Source organism: Hippopotamus amphibius, chromosome 7 (genome assembly GCF_030028045.1).
Source record: "Hippopotamus amphibius kiboko isolate mHipAmp2 chromosome 7, mHipAmp2.hap2, whole genome shotgun sequence".
NCBI classification, from domain to species: domain Eukaryota; kingdom Metazoa; phylum Chordata; class Mammalia; order Artiodactyla; family Hippopotamidae; genus Hippopotamus; species Hippopotamus amphibius.
This window is the reverse complement of record NC_080192.1, coordinates 74514830-74529629: the sequence shown is the minus strand read 5'-3', so window position 1 is coordinate 74529629 and position 14800 is coordinate 74514830. Positions and strand designations below refer to the sequence as shown.

General features: G+C 44.5%; 1 protein-coding gene across 1 annotated transcript; it reads right to left on the bottom strand.

The window, feature by feature from the left end:
• Positions 1 to 226: 226 nt before the first annotated feature.
• On the bottom strand, positions 227 to 8885 carry ZNF892 (zinc finger protein 892). The gene is made up of 4 exons (XM_057743367.1): positions 8867 to 8885; positions 7028 to 7086; positions 595 to 991; positions 227 to 504 (listed from the first exon to the last, which is right to left on the bottom strand). The coding sequence occupies exons 1-4, from the start codon at positions 8883 to 8885 to the stop codon at positions 227 to 229; spliced, it is 753 nt and encodes a 250-aa protein (XP_057599350.1).
• Between the last annotated feature and the right edge of the window lie 5915 nt (positions 8886 to 14800).

The following is a 14800-nucleotide window of genomic DNA, read 5'->3' as shown; positions in this document are numbered from 1 at the left end:
ATAATTTTCCCCTCTCCCCAGGGAAGTTCACACCATCCTCCATTAGGATACTTTAAAAAATGTAAAACCGTTCTTTCATACTCTAAGTAAGCTATGGCCTGTATCAACAATGACTCCTCAATTAAATCTTTTTTTTGTAACAGTCTTAAATTCCTTTGTAGCCCTCACAGCATGTATAGTAATTGTTCAGTAAATATGTTCTGAATATACTATATTTACATGACCTTTATCCAGTATGAATTCTCTTCTGCTGGCCAAAGGCTGAATGCCCACTAAAGGCTTTTCCATATTCTTCAGTTTTCCCTCCAGAATGAATTTTCTGATGTTGAGAAAGGGATGAACTCTGGCTGAAGGCTTTTCCACATTCCTTACACTTATAGGGTTTTTCTCCAGTGTGAGTTTTCTGATGCTTTGTAAGAGATGAGCTCTGGCTAAAAGCTTTTCCACAATCCTTACACTTGTAAGGTTTCTCTCCAGTGTGTGTCCTCTGATGACGAATAAGGGCTGAGCGGTCACTGAAGGCTTTGGCACAATCACTGCATTTGTAGGGTTTCTCCCCAGTGTGAGTTCTCTGGTGTTGAGTCAGAGCTGAACAGTATCCAAAAGCTTTCCCACATTCATTACACTCATAAGGCCTCTCCCCAGTATGAGTTCTCTGGTGCTGAATAAGGCCTGAGCGATCACTAAAGGCTTTCCCACATTCATTACACTTATAGGGTTTCTCTCCAGTGTGAATGACCTGATGCTGGGTAAGGAATGTGCTTTGGCTGAAGGCCTTCCCACATTCATTACACTCATAAGGTTTCTCTCCAGTGTGAATTCGCTGATGTTGAGTGAGGTATGAGCTCTGATTAAAGGCCTTCCCACATTCATTGCATTCATAGGGTTTCTCCCCAGTATGGATTATATGATGCCGAATGAGGGCTGAGCGGTGACTGAAGGCTTTCCCACATTCATGACATTTGTAAGGTTTCTCTCCTGTATGAATTCTCTGGTGTAGAGTAAGGTGTATGCTCTGACTAAAGGCTTTCCCACATTCATTACATTCGTAGGGTTTTTCTCCTGTGTGAATTCTCTGATGTAAGACAAAAGCTGAGTAGTAACTAAAGGCCTTCTCACACTCATTACACTTCCAAGGTTTCTTTCCTGCACAAATTTTCTCATGTCTCATTAGATCTGAATTTTGTTTCAAGTTCTTTTTAAATGAATCACAGTTGTGTCGTCTCTCTCCTTGCTGTTGAACAAGTAATGACCTCCGACTAAAATTTCTTCCAAACCCATCACACTGGTAACTTCTCTCCCCAGAAGGTTTCTTCTGAGGGACAACCTCTTGTATTAAATGTTTCTCATGGTTTTCCTGCTGACTCTCTAAAGAATCCTCACATTCACCAGAACTTTCCTTTGAAAATCTCTCTATTAACACCCCAGGGGCTGATTTTTCTTCAGAAATGTCCTGCTCTGGAGTTGGCTCCTTGCATTCCGGTCTTGTCTCCCAGTCTGAAAGAAACAAAAATACAATGTATCATTTCCTACACTGAGAGAAAAATAATTGCTGTGGTAGGAAAATAATGAAACAAACAAAAATGCTTACAGGGAACAGAGGAACTTGAAAGTTCTCAAAAATAGCCTTGCAATCTTGAGAGAGCATGAGAAAAGAAAGATGACTGGGCAAAGCAATGCAGAGGCATGAGGGGAGAGGTGAGCAGGTACTCAACATTCCTGTATCCAGCAGGGGAAGAAATGAGAAAGAATAACAGAACAAGACTAAACAGAGGTGATGGGGGAAATATCAGATAAGAAACAGGGTCTGGTGGAGACAGGACTGGGATCAGAACAACAGTCTTTCAGAGACTGTCTAATGTCACCACCTCCAGAGCATCACGCCCTGAGACTCTATCATTAGCTGATCTTACCACCGACCTTTTCTTGTTCCAATATGTCCCAATCACTGCTAGCAGACAAACTTTTTAAAACCATACCTCTTAGACAAAAATCTCTGTTGGTTCCACTGTCTCAAGGTGAAACACAAAATCCTAGAAGCTAGCATTCAAGTTACTCCAGATTCTACAAATTCAATTAGTAATTAAAAAGCAACTGACATCTCTGATAGCGCCACATCAAACAAATTGGAAAGAGTAAAAGAGAACCAAGTTTTTTTTTTTTTTTTTTAAATGAGTAGCGTAGGGGGAGGGTAAGGTCAAGTCCCCACATGCTCAGATGGTCCCCAACCTGTCAGGACACCTGCGCCCAAATTCCAGGGTTCTTAGGAAGAGTTTGGGGGGAAAAGCTGCACTGCTAGAAATGTTTAAATATTCTAGGCTTAAATGGTCATTAATATCCATTCCAACCATGACTTGACATGAAATAAATCAATACAATATAATGTTCTCAATGACATATCATAATCAGGGAAGTGGCTAGGATTTTAAGGACAAATAGGCAGAAATAGGTTAAAGGCAAATGGACTTTCAGCTAAGGGGAGTGGAAGAAGTGAAGCCCCAAACATTCATAGAGAATACATGGTAAGTGGAGGACAGTCAGAGACTTGCCTGTCATAAATAAATAAATTTATTAAAAAATTTTTTAATTTATTGGCTGTGTTGGGTCTTCGTTGCTGTGTGCAGGCTTTTTCTAATTGTGGTGAGCGGGGGCTACTCTTCGTTGCAATGCTCAGGCTTCTCATTGCAGTGGCTACTCTTGTTGCAGAGCACAGGCTCTAGGTGAGCAGGCTTCAGTAGTTGTGACACATGGGCTCAATAATTGTGGCTTGTGGTCTCTAGAGCACAGGCTCAGTAGTTGTGGCATACAGGCTTAGTTTCTCCATGGCATGTGGGATCTTCCCAGACCAGGGACTGAACTCATGTCCCCTGCATTGGCAGGCAGATTCTTAACCACTGCGCCACCAGGGAAGTCCCACTTGTCTGGTGTTAAGGGTTCAAATTAAACAGAGGAGATAAAATGACTAGGTAGGTAGACTAGCAAAGGTCTTGAAGGCAGGTAGAGGAATACAGAACTGGCAGAGTACACAACTCACTGTGGGAAATCTGGCAGTATTATGCAGCCTAATTAGACAAGGATAAGAAAGTATAATTAAAAGCTAAAGAAAGTATAACTAGCTGCTAGTCTCTCACAGCATCCAGTTTGACTCAAATCCATGACATCTTTCAAAAGAAAAGTCAGCAGGACTTAAATCATTAGCTATCATTTGCTTAGCATATGGCCAGGCACTGTTCTAAGCATTTCTCTAGGATTATTCATTTGAGTCTCACAACAACCTTATGAGTTAAGTGCTATCATTAGGCGCATTTTACAGTTGGGAAATTTGAGTCACAGAAAGAATAATTCACCCTTTAAAGGTCACAGACCTAGTAAGTAGTTCATATTGGCTTTGAATCCAGGAAGAGTGGTTCCAAAGTCTGCACTCTTAACCACTATGCTACGTTACCTCCACTTAGAGAAGAAGGCAAGGGAACACTAAGAGATCAATTCATAGTCATTGGTCTGAGACAAAAGTCACATTACCCTGCAGAGATAAAATAACATATATGAAAAAGCCTGGTTTAGAGCCTTGCATCCAAACAAATCATTAACAAACATTAAAATGTTGATTTCATTTCACCTTATTTGGGAAAAAGAATTGGTTTGAAAGCATGGAGAGTACTGACTTTCTAAAAAATAAAATTATGATTTTATAACAGATCAGCACACACAGAGCTGGAGTGTGGCTCTAGAGAAAGGCACTTCACTTTCACCTTTCCATGGGTCTAGCGAAATCTGGAATGGCTTCTCCACAAGCATTTCAAAGATGCTTTTCCCACGATCCATCTGGGTTTTACGTTCACTGTTTCCCACTCACCTGGGCTAGCTGCTTTTGAGACTTCTCTCTCCAGTTCCTCCCCACACTCCAACTGAGAGATTACATCAGGCTTGGAAATTGGAAGCCCTGTTCATGGGGAAAGAAAAAGTAGTCTGGTAAACAGCTCAGTGTCGTTAGAAAAGACAGTATAAGAGAGAGAAAGGTTGGTTCTGGATTTCCCCCTTAACAGTGCTCAGAAGAAGGTAGGAAGATTGATACAGGGTCTATTTGAGTTTAGAATAATTGAATCACTTGTTTTTACCTCTCTCTATTAAAACAACACGCACTCATTTTTTTTTTAAGCTCTTTATTGGAGTATAATTGCTTTACACTGTTTTGCCAGTTTCTGGCGTACAACAAAGTGAATCAGCTGTATTTATACATATATCCCCATATCACCTCCCTCCCATGACTCCCTCCCACCCTCCCTATTGCACTCCACTAAGTCATCACCCATCATCGAGTTGTTTTCCCTGTGTTATGCACCAGCTTCCCACTAACTAGTGTGTATATGTCAATGCTACTCTCTCACTTTGTCGTGGCTTCCACTTCCCCCATCCCCCACCCCCATCCTCAAGTCCATTCTCTACATGTGCATCTTTACTCTTGCCCTGTCACTGGGTTCATCAGCACCATTTTTTTAGATTCCATATATATGAGTTAGTATACGGTATTTGTTTTTCTCTTTCTGGCTTACTTCGCTCTGTAAGACAGACTCTAGGTCCATCCACCTCACTACAAATAACTCAATTTCATTCCTTTTTATGAAGCACTCATTTCTTAAGAGGTGTTTTTATTAGAACTTTGTCTCAACATCTTTGGTCAGGGAGTAGGGAAGAAGAATGCTACCGCTTAGGCAATTAACAATATAAAGGTGTCCACTTCTAACTCTAGAAGTTTTAAACTTATATCCAGAATCAAAAAGCAGAAATTGCCTGCATCAGACCTTACACAGGGATTCAGAATCTTTGAATCCAAGAACCTCAGAGCTCCTAGGAACTGAGGAAGCAAAGGTAACACACTGGGTAAATTCCCACACTTGGTGGGGGTGAGGCGATGCTTACCCAGCAAGACCAGATTCCTATGCTTCTCAGGCACATCTCCCTGAGGAGGGTTCAGCTGCCCCCACTGGGTGAGAGCCTCAGCCATATTCCTGATCATCGACTCCTGAAAAACCAAACACATTAATGCTCACCAAGGGATCTCCTTCCAGAAGCCTCTGGGAAGGACTCAAACAGATGGCATAAGAGGTGGAAGATAGGAAGGACAGGAAGACTAGACAAAATGACCTCTACCATCCCTTCCGACACTAAGACTCTCTGGTGTATTTGTAGCCACAGACTTGCTTCTTACCTCCATGTATCAGAATCACATGTAACCTCCAAGTGGGAAGGAACACCTTCAGGGTAAAATCTGAAGGTACCAAGTTACTAGTTCATGTATCGAAAAGTTAAATTATAGAACTATAGAAACTTTACCATTTAGATATGGGAAAGTGCAGAAAATATAATAATTATGAATTAAGTATTTTCTTTACAGTATCATTTTAAAACATAAGCAGTTCAAGAAATATGAATTATTTTTCTCTCCAGCTTTCCTTTGAGGATAAAAACAGTCCAATATATTTTTTAAAAATTAAAATGTTTGCTACACATGTCACAGTATAGTATATAGATTTATTTATAAAACTATTTCAAGCCCAAATTATTATCAGAATTTCCAAAGTGTTCTTGCTGTTTCTCATAATGAGCCTGATTCGTCTGCCCCGCCACCTACTTTCTACCCTGCCACCTATTCTCTACCCCATCATACGCTGCTCCTCCTGCATTCTCTGTGCTCCAGCTGGTGGCTGCCTTTTGGCTACTTGAAATGTGTACCACATCCCCTTCTAACCCTTTACACATGCCACTTTCTGTTCCTGAATGTTCTCGCTTTGCTCCATCCTTTCAGCTATTTTAATCCTACTCACACTTGGGATCTCAGCTCAGGTGTTACCTCCTCAGGGAAGCCTTCCCTGGCTCTCTGGGTGGTAGCACCATGTTCCTTCCCTCCTCTTGGGTTATGCACACATCCAGGGGGCTTTGTGACTAACGTCCCATTAGATACTAACCTCCAAGAGAGCAGAGGCCAGGTTTAATTTTGCTCAGTGAAGCAGCCCTAGTCTCTGGTACAGAGCAGGAACACTGTGAATATTTGTCAAAGAGTTGAAAGAAGGAGGAACACTTGAACAAGAATTAATAGAAACAAGTTTAAATGGGGTGTTCTATAAAAGCATGCATGGGAACATGGGTGGGAGGGGAACAGAAGTGTATCAAACTTTGAAAACATTCCAGGAGCGTTTACATTACCTTGACTTAGATGACAGGCACAAAGTTTAGACTGTATACTAAAACGTAGGGAGAGTGAGCAGGGTGAGTAATCCTCCTTTGAATCTATAGCTGAATCTGTTTATTGCTGATAAAACAAATGTCTAATAATTTTTCCAATTCTATTAAAAAACTTTTCTATATAACTTCAATTTAATGGAGACATATTGAAACAGACCAGTTCCTGGGATGCTAGCAAATGAACCAGTCATGGCTTTCTCTGAAATACCACTTTTGCTATAGCCCCCTGAGTATATACGTGTGTGTGTGTGTGTGTATATACATATATGTATATACACACACACATATATACACATATATATGTATATATGTATACACACACGTATATAAGTATTTCCTCCAAAAGCAACTGGTAAAATAGTCCTCATAATGAAATAAAGTTAAAAGAACTACCTACTTTGAAAATCCCCTGCTCAAAATAATTTAACTCTTTTTCTAATAGCTGAACTATGAAATCACTTCCCCTTTTATTTAAGTTATGGCCCCTTAAGGCCATATGCCTCAGGAGTGCTCAACACAAGCAATATAATTTGTATAGTCTCTTTTCTTTACAAACAATGCAGCAGTTACAGACTATCTAGCAGTTCATTTTAGGCTTTAGTTCTGAGAAAACCTCAGCAATCAAACTCAATTACGGAGCTGCTGCTCAGTGTGAGTGTGGGGGGCGGGGGGAGGGGGGCTGGAGGGCACACGTAGACCAATCACACATTATCCAGCAGATGCTACTGACTCTCCCCCCTCTTCCCTCTGAAAAAGCTCTACCAATTCAGATCAGAAGCAGTACTGGTGCTTCCTCCCCGCGTTTTGCATGGATTGTCAGCACCTGGATGCTGTCAGGCAGGTCTGAGGTCGACAGGCAGCAGGTCTGAGGTTGACGGGCAGTCCCAGTGCCTTTACCACAGGGCCTACCATTCTCCCAATGTCCTAGGCCAGATCCTACAGAAGCATTTTGACTAATCTTCTCTCTCCAGTCAGTCATGGCATGTTTCGTCTTGCTGGGCCTCTAAAAACTTTCATGGGGCCTCATCTGCCTTTGGAATGAGATCCTGTGTGGATTTTTCCTGTGGTCTGGCTGCAACCTGCCTACGCTTCCCTCGTCACACTCTGGCTCACTCCACAGTGACACACGTTCCCCCTGAAGACCTCTGACTCTCTCATCACTTGGAGACTTTTTTGCCAAAGCTGTTCTCTCTCTTGGAATATTCCTATATTCTATTTTCCAACTAGCTACTCTCTCTTGTCTTTCAAAATGCAGCTTTTAACCCACCATTTTGCCCCCAAATATGCTAGAGGGTGGAAAACCTCTTCTGTGGTCTTTTATGACTGGTCTGTACTAGTAATTTCTCTATTTAAAAATATATATATATATTTCTTCTTGCTGTTTAACTAGTTTACTTATCTATATGTTATCTCCTCAGTAAACTTCACGAGGCAGAGGCAACTGGCTTTTATTCCTTTCCGTCTCACCAGGAGACCAATTTTAGTACTGAAGAGCCAGTAGTGTGCATCTAACGCTAAGTGGATAGAGGAGTGACGCCAGGAGGGAAAGTTCCACACAAGTAAGGAGCATTTACTGTCTGGTTCACTGTTCACCATTTTATCAGGATGAAGCCAGTGGTCTAGGAACCAGGGCTGAGCTAGTCCATAACAGTGCCAAAAGCCATATTCATGTTCTGAGAACAGGAAAAGAAAAAAAAAAGAAGAAGAAATGTAAACCCACCTGGGATGCAGGGGGCAGCAGCACAGTGCTCAGGCCACCTTCTTTTGGGTTTCCAGCACGGGGAAGGTCTGAATCCACACAAAGTAACCCTACAAGTGGAAATAGGAGCCGCATCGCTTACTCTCGCTTGCAGTAAAGTCACAGATATTGCCACACACAGTTACTTATCACCGAAGAAGAGTCAACACAGGGAACCAAGGGACAATCCCACAACATCTCTGGAGCAAGACAGTCATGATCATGGCTGCCTCAGCGTCCTCCTATGCTCCTCTGCCCTGAAACTCCAGCAGAACTCTGCTACAATATCCTGGACACTTAAATTACATACATATTTATATCTCTCATTTGCTGAATGATAGTCAAAATAATCTCAAAGTCCCTCTGTGTCACCTGTGCCTCACTTAATGAGTCACTCCTGTTCTATTGCAAGCTCACAGGATGAAAGACTAGTTAAATTCTTTTTGAACATTGGCTTTTCAGATGCAATACTGGCTTTCTCAGAAAAGCAATGGGCCGGTGGGGAAAAACTCCAAGGACTCTAAACAAATCCTGTGATTTCTCTAATCCTCACTTTCCCTATCTGCCAAATGGGTATATTCGATAGTCTCCTTCCTCCATGACTGCCTTACCGGGCTCCTGTGGGAACAAAAGAAAGTCATTATTAAAAGCCAAATTGTCAGATCAGTCGATTTGCGGGGCAAAGGAGGCGTACATCATCCTAAAGACCAGCAGGGCAATGCAGGTAGCGGGCTCCCCTTAAACCGCAACGAGAGAACAACTGGTAGGAACGGGCTCTCTCCCTGAGAAGACGTGATGCTTGTCCTTCTTGAGCCTGCCCCAGCCAGAGGGCAGCCTTTCTCCTTTTTTTCTCTCCAGCAGGCGGCATCCCTCTGAAATTCTCACCTCTGCCCTTAGGCTCCATGGCGACTCCCTCCCCGCCGGCGCAGGTGACGACCGCGGGAGAAGGGCGCGACGAACGCACGAGGGGCAGGGGGTCCACAGCTCTGGTTCACCCAGAGGCCCCGGAACGCGAGCGCGACCTTTGCTGGGCAGCCCGGCGCCCTCCACCCGGGGTCCTCCCCCGCCCTCTTTCCGGCCGCTCAGCCTCCTGGACCCTTGGCTCCACCTCACGAACAACACTGAGGGGGTCCGGCCAGCGACAAAGAAACCTAGGAGCCCGCCGGGCCGAGACGCGCCCGCCCGAACTCGCTAATGAACTACAACTCCCAGAATCCTCCGCAGGGCGTGGCGCGCGTCACCAGACGACGCTTCCCAGAGGACCCCGCGGGGCGCCGGCCAAGGGGCCATCTGCTCCAGGGGTTGGGTCTCCGTCTCGGGGGATGGCGGTGCGGGGTTTCTAGGAGCGCTCCTTCCTGGACGCTGCAGGGGCCGCCCCTTCCTCAGTGTCTACTCTGGGCTCCGACCCGGGAGGACGTGCTTGGCTGCGCCAAACCCCGCTTCGAGAGGGAAATTCACTGCCCGCAACTGTAACTGGCAGAGGGCGGCGCCTCCCACCCACCCAGGATTCCTCCCTGGCTGCTGGGCTTCCTCGGAGTGGAGGCGCCCTCATCCCAAAGGATCCCCACCTTATCCCGTCGCTTACCCGCTAGTGCGCCTCCACGACCCATTGTCCGGGGGCAGAGATTACCTCAGGTAACCAGGAGTGTTTACTCCAGGCTGCACCCGGGAATAATGAAAAGCAGAATCTCAGTCCCGAAAAGCACCTCAGCCCAGTCCCCAAGAAGCTGTTAGTTAATAGCTGGTACCGCTGAGCTCAAGGTGCCTGGAACATGAAAGTCTTTCAAACTCATGAGGAGCTCTAGGAAACGTCGGCTGGGAGTGGGGGTATCTTCAGGCTGGTGCATGTTCTCACTTATCTTCCTTCCCACAATAAAGTCGCCAATCTTCTATTCAGTTCAAGTTCCCAAGAAAGAAAATCAAAGTAGCCTAACTGTCCCTGCTTGGGTACAAGCCACAACGTTTTTTTTTTTCTTTGTCCTTTCTCTAACAGAATCCCCAACTTTCAGCTAAGCCTAAGGCTGCCTGGAGTAAAAATGACATTTCTCATCATCCCTACCTCTTGCCAGGGGGATGAGAGCAAAGTGATTCTTAAAGGGAAGAAGAAATCTCCTCCATGCTGTCTGGAATACAGACTAATCATTGTGGATGGTGTGGACAAGGTTAATACCCTAGGAATGGCAAACCAACAAGACAGAAGGAACTGAGTCCCTGACATTTTGGCGGAACAGAGCTTGGGCTTTAATGTGGGAGAGAAGTAAACTTCTGTTTTGTATAAGCCACTATTATACTAGGTTTCTGCTATAACAGATAGCTATGCTTATCTCCTAATTGGTCTCTAGGTTGGCTGATTTTGGTCCAGTCAGCTAGGACTGGGAGGAGAGGGTGCATGTGATAGAGAACACAGCTCTGTCAGCTCAAGGAACAGCTGAAGGGAACCAACACCCCCACCCCCCATCAGCAGGAGATATGGAGTGGGCAGTTTCTTCCAAAAAATAGTGTGTGTGAAGTGTACCACCAGCTGACATATCTGGAATGCCTGGGAATACCTTTCTTCTTTTTGTTAATCATTACCATGAAATTCCCTTTCTTGTGTTACCAAATCAATGGGCAGTTCTCAGTCCTCTCACTTTACCTATTAACAGTAGTTGATAAAACTGACTGTTCTCTCCTGGGAACACTTTGGTTTTCCTTCATGACTGGCCACTCCTTCTCAGTCTTCTTAAGTAGTTCCTCCTCCTCCTCTTCTCCTCAGCCTCTAAACCAGTGGTGGTCAAACTATAGCATGGTTAGGATCACCTGGAGAGCTTGTTAAGCCGTAGTGCTGAACTTCACCCCTATTCTGGATGTCTGAAGTGAGCCTGAGAAATTGCATTTCTAACAAGTCCCCAAGTGATGCTGAAGCTGCTCATTTGGGAACCAACTAAATGTTAGAATGTCCCAGGGCTCAATCCTTGGCCTTTGTTTCTTTTTCTATCAACATTACTCCTGGACTTCCTAGGTGGCACAGTGGTTAAGAATCCGCCTGCCAACACAGGAAGATTCCACATGCCGTGAAGCAATTAAGCCCGTGTGCCACAACTACTGAGCCTGTGCTCTAGAACCCATGAGCCACAACTATTGAGCCCGTGTGCTGCAACTACTGAAACCCACCTGCCTAGAGCCCGTGCTCCACAACAAGAGAAGGCACTGCAATGAGGAGCCTGCACACCGCAAGAAGAGTAGCCCCAGCTCGCCACAACTAGAGAAAGCCTGTGTGCAGCAACAAAGACCCAATGTAGCCAATAAATAAATTAAATTAAATTAAATTAAAGAAATTACTCCTTGGTGATGTTGTTCATTCTAGATGTTCTAAATACCATCAAATGTAGTCAACTCCCAATTTATCTCTCTAGCTTTGGGCTTCTCCCCTGACCTTGAGTTGTCTCCTCAGTCTCTTTCCTTGGATGCTTAATATTGCTGATGCAGTATGTTCAAAACTGAACTTTCGATACCCTTCCTCCCCCACTGCAGTTTTCCCCACCTCAGTAAATGGCAATTCCATCCTTCTGGTTGCTCAGCTCTAACACCTTGGAGTCACCATTCTTCTCTTTATCTCACCACCCACATCCACTTCCTCCCCAAATCCTGTTGGCCACACTCTCAAAATCTATGCAGAATCTGACCATGTCTCCCCACCTCCACTGCTACTACGCTTGTCTAAGCATCCATCATCTGCTGTCTGGATCGCTGCAAATGCCTGCTAACGGATCTCACTCCTACTCTTGCCCTGCATATTCTAGTCTCAACACAATTGCTTCCCTATCTCAGAAAGAAAGCCAAAGCCTTTACGGTGGCCAAAAAGCCCTTCAAAATCTGCATCATTGGGAATTCCCTGGCGGTCCAGTGGTTAGGACTTGGCGCATTCACTCCTGTGGCCTGGTTTCAATCCCTGGTTGGGGAACTAAGAACCCGCAAGCTGTATGATGTGGCCACAAAACAAACAAACAAACAAACCCCCCCAAAACAAAAAACCCTGCATCATCCACACTCACTAATGCTCTGATCTCATCTTCAACTACTTTCCTCTCATTTGTTCTGCTGCAGACACACTGGCCTCGTTTTCACTTGTCAATCACATGAACACGCTTCCACTGTGGAAACTTTGTGCTTGTTCCGCTGCCTGGATAGCCTGCCCGGATGCCCCCTGGCTGGCTCTCTCACCTCCTCCAAGCCTCTGCTCATCTTCCCTGTGAAGCCTTCTCTGACCACACTTTATTTTCTTTTCCTCATAGCACTTATCTCTTTCTTACGTATGATCATTAACTTTGTTTACTGGGTGTCTCCAACACACATACACCACAGATTATGCTCTATGGGGCAAGGAGTGTCCCCAGAGTATTTACTGGTACTTAGATGACCAACAACTGAATGAGAGTATACTTGTCGAGAAGGAATAACTGCCTGAAACTCATACGGCCCTTGATCCTTTTCTTGGCTTTCATTTGTGTGCTTTTGGAAAACCTGGACTTCCTTTATAACCCTGCTTTTATTTGCACAGGCCCGGCATTTGAAAGGACACACCAGCTGGCCCAAGTACATAAACTGGTGTCAGAAAGCAGCAAAGTTGAGTTGGAACCCTTTGGGATGAAAACCCATTGGTGCCCATCAGTCCCCATTATCTCTTAAGGGTGGATTGACCTTGAGTTTTCCTAAATTTATTAAATCTCCTAAATTTAAGTCATGTTTCCTTCTAGTCTGTTTCTGTGTTTGTCACAACATCCTGCCAGGAAAGCAGCCTTGCCTTCCTCAAGAAGCTTCAGTGCCATCAAAGGCCATTAACTTTGACGTGAAAGGTGATGTTAACAGAGGTAAACGAGGAACCTGTTAATCATCATTAAAGAGGGAAAAACTGAAAAGTAAAGGAAGGCAAGGTGGAGGTTTCAGGGACATGAGATTCAACAGAAGAGAGAGGTGTTAAAGGTCTCAGGCAGTCAGAGAGGAAGGCAGACTTGAGCCAGGAAATCGGGCTTGGAGTGAAAGCTAAGGGAATAAATGAGGCATGAGTCCTGTGCCTGGTCACGTTACCTCTGGGCCTCTGCACAGATCCTCAGCTTTTTGCTCCACCTCAGCTGCCAGAGCCTGTGAGCCCGCTCAGCCATGTGATTGCACCACCTGCAGTCTCTCCCCTTGCTTGCCATGGGCCAAACAACTGCACATTGTAGGTTTCTGGCTCCTTGTACCACTCCCAGACTTGCTGATGTGCCACACGATGGGTTGTGGAATCTGGCTTCCCTATGACGCAACCTGAAAATGCGAGGAAGATAGGAGGGATGTGATCAGATAAAATCCTTCTCCTTCTCTGCCCATCACCTGCTCCAAGGCATGGTTTCTCCACGAAGACTGTCTGGAGATTTGTTGCAGAGGCAAGCAGGTGCACTTGCTGAATAAGCTACCATCTCTCTTCTCAGCTCACTGGGAGGCAGTGGACAGTGGGGAATAGATCGCCTTGCTTTTCTTCCTATTCCTCTTCCTGCTTCACTTCCTCTTCCCTAGTCTTGCTGCTGTAGGTTTGTACCTCACAAAGCACCAGCTCTTAATTCTTGCCTCAAGCTCTGCTTCCTAGGAAATTTGGGCTAAGATTGGGAACATGGTCTCTGACTACCCAATCCCTCTAATGGCCTCATTGTTTCAGGGGAGAACTGGGGGGCATGAGCACTGTGATTCATGGTGGAAGCAGGAGCAGTTGTTAGGACCAACCGAGTAAGGCTGAGATCCAGGCAAGACTCGAATCAAGGAGGAGCTGGAGACACTGGGAGAGAATGAGAGAGGGTCTTTAGTCCTAGCACCAGGAGTTTCAAGGGAGCAAATATCTTAGTGTCAGCAGCCAGATGCTTAAGGAATGTATATTCTCTAATATAGAGTAGCAGAATTTGCATGTAAAATTTCTGACCACTCATCAGAATGATGGGAGAGGAGAAGTTGCAAACAGCAGTCCAGCAGAGAGCCACAGAATGAAGCCAAGGAGGCTGGTGACATCACTAGCAACAACCAGGAGAGACTTCTAGAACCTGACAAATGCTGATCAGGCATTTAATCTGGAATTTGGGAGGGGCACTCATGAAGACTGAAGATCTTGAAGGTATCTTATGTGGAGGTCTATCTAGGCAGTTTATATCAAGCCAAGTGATACCATGGCCTGCATCAACTTTGTCCAGACAAGACATTCAGGGCTGGTTTCAGCCTGTCCTTGGTTTGTTTGCTGGTATATGTTTGCTTTGTTCACCCACAACAAATAAATAATAATAATATTATTATGGATTCTTTGAAACTCATCAAGTTACTCAACTGAAGGAGGTCTTACTCCATCTTATCCTCCTATCAAATAGACTTATCAATGAGGCTTTTCAAGGCAGTTATGGAAAATTCCCATTTCCTAGCAGGGTAGCTGCTTGGGAGTTTAATGGGAAAGAAATAGTAGGAATGGGAATTTGCATTATGAGAGAAACCAATAGACCTTTAGATGAGAAACACCTTTCAGCCAACTTCACATCATCCTTTTGCACCAAGACACACCATGTCCCTCCCTTTCACATATCCCCAAACAGGAAGAGACAAGCAGTAGATCTAGAGGATCGTTAAATCATTGCCACAGCCAGGTTCAATAACAGCCAAGAGCTACATGTGAAACTAACTCTTGGCAACAAGTTAGCCAACTTCGAATAGTGTGATTATATCTATCTATCTCTATATATAATTTATAATTCACTCTCTGTGTACTTTAAAAAGATAATTGTATATGGATAAATGAATATTTTTTTTTAGTAAGAGTGGTAGAGA

Excerpts from the sequence above, each read along its gene's own strand:
- ZNF892 (XM_057743367.1), bottom strand. Across the intron at positions 992-7,027 it reads AACGCGGGGAGGAAGCACCA|AGAATTCATACAGGAGAGAA; the intron begins GTACTGCTTCTG and ends ACTCTACACCAG. Across the intron at positions 505-594 it reads TGGGAAAGCTTTTGGATACT|CCCTTATTCGTCATCAGAGG; the intron begins GTTCAGCTCTGA and ends GTGACCGCTCAG.